Source organism: Benincasa hispida, chromosome 12 (genome assembly GCF_027475165.1).
Source record: "Benincasa hispida cultivar pf3 chromosome 12, pf3_genome.v1.1, whole genome shotgun sequence".
Taxonomy (NCBI): Eukaryota; Viridiplantae; Streptophyta; class Magnoliopsida; order Cucurbitales; family Cucurbitaceae; genus Benincasa; species Benincasa hispida.
This window is the reverse complement of record NC_143489.1, coordinates 37612048-37620119: the sequence shown is the minus strand read 5'-3', so window position 1 is coordinate 37620119 and position 8072 is coordinate 37612048. Positions and strand designations below refer to the sequence as shown.

Sequence of the window (8072 nt, the reverse complement as noted above, 5' to 3'; positions counted from 1 at the left end):
AACTCTACAAAAATCCATTCATTTTTCCACCATTTACAAACCTTGAGGGAACACTTAAGAATCATCTCTGGAGGTAGAAGAGGAACTCCATTTTCAACACTCCTAGTGAAGCAGTCATTGATAAAGCCAAAGAAAGCAAGAAATTGTGCACCACGATTTATTTCTCTATCTCTATTTCCTATCTTATTGTATTTATATTGTATAAATGTAGAGAGACCTCTTTCCTCAATATGAATACATATTTGCTTCATCTCTCATCCATCTTTTCTATTTTAATTATGAGTAACTAAACCATTTATGGGTTGAGAAGCATTTAGCTAACATGAACTAAGCAATTAAACCATATGTTCTACTTGTTTTATGCATACTTATTGAAAGGCTTGAATAACTCGAGAGATTATTCTAAGTAGATTAAATCTAGGTTCGAAAGAACTCGAGATTATTCTAAGTGTTAATATTTCGAGATTGATTATAATTGATGAAAGTCTTTGTGACAGCAACTGATAGCTACTATTAGTGATAACCACGACAAAAGATTATTAGTGATAGCTACTGTGTTACTCTTACAAAGTTGATAGTCATTTATAAAAGTCTATAGCCACTAATAGTTTTCCATCACTGGTATAGCTCAATCTTTCAAAGTTGTTGGGTCTCTTTCAATGTTGATAAGTACTTGTAAAAGTTTATCATTGATAGTCACTGGTAGCCTTAAGTGTTAATATTTTAAGGTTGATTCCAATTGATGAAAGTGTATCAATGGTAATCACTGATAACTGATATCAAATTGAAAGCTAATATTTCAATATTGTATAAATATTTCTCAAATTAAAAGCTAACACTGATAGGAGTTATCAATGATAGCAACTGATAATAGTTATCGATGGCCATCACTGATAGCAGCTATCAGCGACAACTTTTAATTTGAGAAAATCGGGGAGAAGCAAGCAAAGTGGTAGCTAGGCGTGGGCTTTTTAGTCCTTTACCGTTTTTTGTTCTATATATACAATTACTTTGTCCTTATACTACATATTCTATTATTTTTTACTTGAATTCCATTTATGCAACTAGCCCTATTTTTTACATAATTTGCAGTATAATAGTTGAATTATTGGAAAAGTGTCAGAAATAGCACGTTTAAGTTTTTACCTTACAAAACTAGCATCTTTTTTTAAAACTCGTAAAAATAGTTTTTCTCGATCCATCTCGAGCGAGATCGACCACGAGATTTTATTTAAAAAATCAAATTTTTCTAACTTATCGATTGTTTGAGGCTTTTTCGATACATCTAGCCAGATTATACACTGAGCTTTCTCGATGCATCTTGGTGATAATATCAGACAAAATAACACCAATATTCTATATATTTGAGCTTTCTCGATAAAATCTCGAGCATAATTAACATCGAAACTCATATATTTAAGCTTTCTTGGTGGAATCTCGGACAGGATTAACATCGAGATTCTATATATATCTCAAATCTTACCCAAATTTTCGGAAAAAAATGATCTTTTCCAAAATTTAAAAATGTTAAATCAATTTGAAAATTTTAATTTGATAATTGAAAAATGCATTTGGAATTTTAAAAATTCATAAAATTGGGAAAACATAAATAATGCTAAAGATATGAAAAAATACGTAATAATATGATATAATATTTAATAAACATAACTGAATTTAGAGAAAATTTTAAAATAGTATAAGATTTGGAAATATTATAAAAATATATATATATATATATATAGCAATCTTAGTGTGTAATCAGTCAAGATGGATCGAGAAGATCTTGGAAAAATGTTGATTTTTTAACTAATTCTTGGTGGACGATCTCGTTCGAGATGAACCGAAAAAAATTATTTTTACGAATTTTTAAAAAACGTGCGAAGGTAAAAACGGTTATTTTTCACCATTTCCCACGTTCTTATACGAAAGAGACCATTTTTGAGTCTTTGACCAACGTAATATCTGAAGAGAGGAAAACCCTCTAAAGTTGTCTCGAATGATACTTTGATCGTTGAAGAGAATCCGCGGTTCGTCAAAAAGCGGCAGTCGTCGTCGTCGGTGGCAATGGCTCGGGCAAGCAGGAATGGGAACGAATCTTCGGGGGTAGGATTTCTTAAGGCGGCTTTCAGATACTTGAAGATGGCAGAATTTGAGATCCTTTTCGTTCTCTTCTTCATCGTAGCTTTTATTCTCTTCAAAGATCTTGTAAGTCTCTCCGTTATTCGTCTGTTGCTATTCTTGCTCTGTTTAAGGCTTATTGTCTCAATTGGATTGGATCCGGCGGTGTAGACCGGAGTGATAATTGTAGAGCTCCGTCTTTTCTTGTTTTCGTTGTTTTGTAATCTTGTTATCAGAAGTTCCCCCTCCCCGATGTATCTAGTTACTGATTCTAAACTTGTGAAAACATTAGAAATCTTCGCTAATTTCGGAAGACAAACACATTTTTTGGGAACTTCTGTCTTTTTAGTTTTCAGAAGTTGATTGGCTAGAAGGTAGAAAATGTTTTTGAAAGTAGATGAGAAAACTAGGAAGAAATTTATGCAAGTATGATTAGAAAATAAAGAAACAAATTTATCGTATAGGCCCTTGCATATAGAAATAAAGAAATGCCATGCCATTTTACAAGCCGTTTAACAAAGAGATAAAGAAGTTGAAAGGATTGCGGGATGTAATTGTTCTCAACAGGCAATGGTTGATTTGGCTACTACCGTTGGCTTGTCAGCTTTGCTACTTGGACCATTGGATATTTAGGATTGCCCCTTGGCAGAAACCTTTACATTTGTGATGGAAAAAATTGCAAATTGAGCTTTTCGAAATGGCAGAACTTGCGGTTGTTGCTAGTTCGTGTTAGCCAAGTTGATGGTTGCTAAGGTTCCTGCCTATTTTCTTCTGATGTTCAGAATTCTTCCCATTGTGACTGAGAACATGGAGAAGTACTATTAGAAATTTTGCAAAGAAAGCAACTGATTGCAATTGGCATGAAATGGAAAATGGTTGTTTCTGTTTGTGAAGAAAGATCTCATATCGGGCACATGAGAAATGGAGTGACGCTAGCCAATGGATTGACCATTTTAAAAAAATAAAATCATCCAAAGCAACTGTGTAAAGATCATTGGGGCTTGAAAATAGGCTGTTGTCGCTATGGTCATAGTAAAATATTGGTTTGATATTGCTAGACATAGCTTTCTTATTGAAGGTTGACTTTCAAGTGAATAGAAGTGCTTTGGTTAAATTCTTAGAAGATCTCCATATGGGAATATCTTTCAAGTCTATCATTCCCTAGGCATAGGCTTTATTCCAGTGTGGAGAATGAACTGTTAAATGTTGGTAGTTCTTAGGTTGGTAAGACCGAAGGGGGGAATGTGGCAAGAGATGAAGGGAGAAGGCAAAAGAGAGGAAGGATATCTCTAATCAGCTGTAGACTTGGGAGTAAAATACCAGTCTGTATATACAAGTATTCACAGTACAGAAGGAACTAAAGTAATATTTTTAATGGGAAAGAAAATCAGCCCATATTTGGTGATTTCTAATAGTAATTAGTAACTACACAAAGGAGAATGGGCTACATAAATGGCCTCAAGTAAGCAAATGACATTCTCTACACTTTCCTGCAAGCTGTTATAGATGTTAACCCATGCTGCTTTTTCTTGATTCACCATGTGATTAGGTTTCTTTATACATACATATAGTATCCTGAGATAGATCGTTGATCAATTGTTGATCTACCAGTCTGCATCTGTATGGATTTCATCAGACCTTTCTGTTTTCATGAAGTCAAGTCATTCCTTCCGTATCTCATTATTGGTGTAACTCCTTGCATATCTACTTAGGAACATCCAAATATTATAGGGAAAATAGTGAAGATTATACTTATTTGGTGAAATTGTAGGATAGCTTAAAATGGAAATTTATTGTCCTCGAGGGTATTCAGTTAATTCCTTTTATTTGGACTTTGGAGTATGGTGTAGTTTCATAGGAGTTTTTCCCAGTTATTGCTTCCTCCAATTTTTTAGGTTGATTTTTTGGTAGTTATGGATATGGATGCCCGAAGAAGGGTATGTTCTGATAGCATGTAGAAAAATATGAAGGGAATGGGAGAGACATTGTAGAGAGATGATTTCTCTAATCATGTTTTCAAGTGGGTAAAAATATGAGCCTAAATATACAACATTTTCACAATACAGAAGTAAAAGATTTGTACCCAAGGAAATAAAATATGCTTAGTGAGTAAGAGAGTGATCCCTGTCTTTGGTTGTTCCAACAGTTACTGCATAAAGGAGAATGGTCCAAATTTCTTAGTATAACATGGAACTTTACAATAGGCCTTAGCCAACAAATTTATTTATCAACATAAACAGGGGAAGATTTGAGAGCTTCCCATCTCTCCCAAGCAATCTCCTCGGAGAGTTCAATTAACGAATACATCAAAAAGATACCATTCTCACTCAACAAACACTCCTATATACTCCTTACAACTCACTAGACTATAACTTACTCGGAATATAGTGGGCCCCTTACAGAAAATCCCTCTCAGCACTATGTGAATAAACTTTAATAGTGGGGTAACTGGGGGCCTATCACCTTATTTTCTAAGAATTCCATGGTATTGAGTGAAGATTGGATAGTTTTGAAAAATATCTTGGAATTCTTCTCTCTTCACTGCGAGATCAAAGGATATCATTGATGGAGCATTCGTGCCATTCCCTTCTTTTAGGAATCACTATTTCATTAGATATTGTTGTGGATACCATCATTCGTTTCTTTTCAAGCTCAATTGGAAAGTGGTGTCCTTAGAGAGGAAAATTGTTTATCCGTTCCTTCATGATAGCATCAACAATGCTAGCTGAAAAGCATTTTTTGTGACCTCGTTTGGATATGGTATGGCCATAGATTGATTTCTTATTTCTCATATCTTCTTTTTTGGCATTGATGAAACTTTCTTTTCTTGCCAAAAAGAAAATTTTAAAAAAGTTCTAGGCAACCATCTCAAACCATATGGGGAATCTGGAAATATGCAGTAAAATGATTTCGGTGTAGCAATTTATCCATGTACTGCATTTAGAAATACTACACTTCGGCCTTTTGCTTGTCAAGACCAAAAGGCCGTTGCTAGAGCAGCAATGGAACTTCTTGAAATGTGACCATATTCATGACTAAAATCAGTTCTCAGGATTTAGAATGGGGCCAAAAATTTTGTAGAATGGTTTATGTTCATCAATCATAACTCAGGTGGGGAAATTGCTTAACACCTCCTTAATTCTAATGAGCTGGTATAAATTTAGTTGTATGTTTTCAATTCTGAGGTGTAGTCAGATTGAGATAGGATAACATTCATATGATAATGGAAAGAATCTTCATATCTTGGACTTTCCTGGATAAAAATTGTGGATAATACTTATGTTGCTTGCTATGTAGGCATCAACATTGAAAATTAATTTCATCGTTAATGGGTCTTCTAGATTCAGTGTTCACTATCCATTTCTGGTGTTGAAGTTAGTTGTCAAGGTCTGAATGCTATTGATGAGCATGCCGTTATTTATTTTTCTCTATTTTTCTCTAATGCAAAGTAGTAGGATTAAGAGTCCGTTTGGATTGACTTAAGAACAAACTATTTTTTCAAAGAACTCATTTTTATTTAAACACTTTTGATAAAAAAAAATAATTAAAATACACTTAAAAAGATATTTTGAATGATTGGTAAACACTTCAATTTCTTCTAAAACGACTTATTTTTTAAATTAAACTCTTAAAAATATAATCCAAACACATCCTAAATCATATTTGTGACAGTAATGACGTCTGTTTCAAATGACTTCTGAATTATTCCCTTGGTCTTATCATTTTGGATTAGAGCCCATTTTCATCTTGTCAATGTGTTAGGTTCTGTTTTTTTTTTTTTAATGCCACTTTTGTATTATTTTATTTCTTCTCAATGAAAGCTCACTTAAAATTAACACCTAGGTCATTGCACATGATTCCACACTTTCTACAATACTTTTAGCAAGGATGAAAATATTCGTTCATATGTTGATATATCCATAAATCGAAGGATTCAATATTGACATTAAATATTTATGGATATCTCCAACATGTTTTATTAATGTTTGTAAAACATAAAAAGTGTCATACATTTAGTTCAATATGAACAGAAATACTAATAACAATATTCATAACGTAGTTTGGGAGTAAACAATTAAATGTAAATAAATTTTATAAAATTCGTGATTTATAGAAATATTCGTTGGTATCAACATTTCGTCGGTATGTCCATAAAATTGAAATACTGATATCAACATCGATATTTTAATCCTTGCTTTTTAGGTTGTCTAGATTTCATTTTAGTTCCTAGACTTTTATAACTTTTATATTTGATTTAATAAATTTTTCCATAAAATTGATTTTGGTCCTCGAGACTAATCTTTATAATAAGTTTTGTGACGAAAAATCTAGCATAAACACATTCGTTTGTTGCTTAATTACCGTGTCACTAGATCAAGAACATTCTCATCTCTATTTGTCTTATTATTCTTCCTCTATTGATGTGCAAATGTCGAGAGATTCGAATAATTGTGGGATTCAATTGCAGACATCAAGGCCAGAGTACAATCAGATTCTTGTAAAGAAGCCTGAGGGATTTGATATGTGGCCATTCCAGTAAATTCTTGACCTGCATTCATGTAATCTGACTCAATACTCACTCTCAACTTTCTAAGTTTGTATCTTTTTATGTTGTTGTGCAGGGTGATGTAAAAATGTCCACTCACATGTTGACATTTTTATTGATTTTATTGTAAGTTGACAGTTGTTTTCATATTATCCGAAGTTGAAAGATGTAAAAAATGTTCATCAACATCCATATAATATTTTTATTGATTTTGTCATAAGATAGATTTTGAAGGAAATATTGGTTTTAGAAATGGTGGGTAAGTGTCAAGAAAATGTTAAAAGAATGAAGGATATATTTGGTTTAACTTGAGTGTGTAATTTTTTGAAATAAGTCATCTTTAAAAATAATAATAATAATAAAGTACTTGGCGACCACTTAATAACTTTTGAAATATTTTTAAAGTATATTTTAAAATATTTTTTATTAGAAGAGTTTAAATAAAAATGATTTTTCTTTTTTTAGAAATACTTTTTTTTCAAGTCAATCGAATAGGTCAAAAAAAATGCTAAGTGATAAATGGCATAAGTGACACCAATGTGGTAATATTTATTTGCTTGATTGTTAAGTAAGTTTAAGGGAAATTTTTATAAATAAAAAAAAATAAAAAAATATTTACATATTTTATAGCAAAAAGTTTTAAAAGTGCTTTGTACTTTTGGAATTTTTTGTCATAAAATGTAAAAATTTTAAAGGCCCCTAAATTTAAAGCTTTTTTAAAAACGTCGACATCAATCAACATCGGTCAATATGAGTATAGGCCACGGAAGGTGTATTGCAATAAATGAAAAGTAATTTGAGAAGTGGGTTTCATTCTTTTATGTTTGTTATGTTTACCAGTGTTCTATAGTACAGGTAGGTTTTAATTGAAATCTGTAATCAAGTAATGTAATCTGAATGACGAGTACGAGAAAATTACGTTGTATCATTACTATTACCGTTATAGTTATGGTTATGATTATCATTATTGTTACTGTTTTAGAGAAAAACTGTGAATTTTGACACATTTATCGTTGCTGTTACAATTTGGCGATAACAGTAAATTTGATTTTAAAAAAATTAATTTAAGGTAAATGCAATAAAAAAACAATCTAATTACATACAATCAAAAACGATCTAATTATATTTGCAATTTTGGCTCATTATGATTGATCTGTTAATGGAATTCGATTACGATTACACTAATTTTCATTATGAGTGGATAAACGTAGTCATAATTCAACATCAATTAACATTTATTGTACTTAAAAAACAAATTATAAATTTGAATACATTATATTTTGGCACTTTGTTGGTTCGGTAAGGGGGGAGAAATAATTTTCAAACATGGTTTTGGAATATTGTAACATTGTAGGCCCTCTAACTCTATCTTTTGAATAAACAATGGAAGGTTTCAACTGCAACAGGG

General features: G+C 31.8%; 1 protein-coding gene across 1 annotated transcript; it reads left to right on the top strand.

Moving 5' to 3' along the window:
- Positions 1-1895: 1895 nt before the first annotated feature.
- LOC120069389 (GRIP/coiled-coil protein) lies at positions 1896-6884 on the top strand. Its single transcript, XM_039021129.2, has 3 exons — positions 1896-2205; positions 6587-6654; positions 6741-6884. The coding sequence occupies exons 1-3, from the start codon at positions 2065-2067 to the stop codon at positions 6748-6750; spliced, it is 219 nt and encodes a 72-aa protein (XP_038877057.1). The 5' UTR covers positions 1896-2064; the 3' UTR covers positions 6751-6884.
- The last annotated feature ends 1188 nt before the right edge of the window (positions 6885-8072 follow it).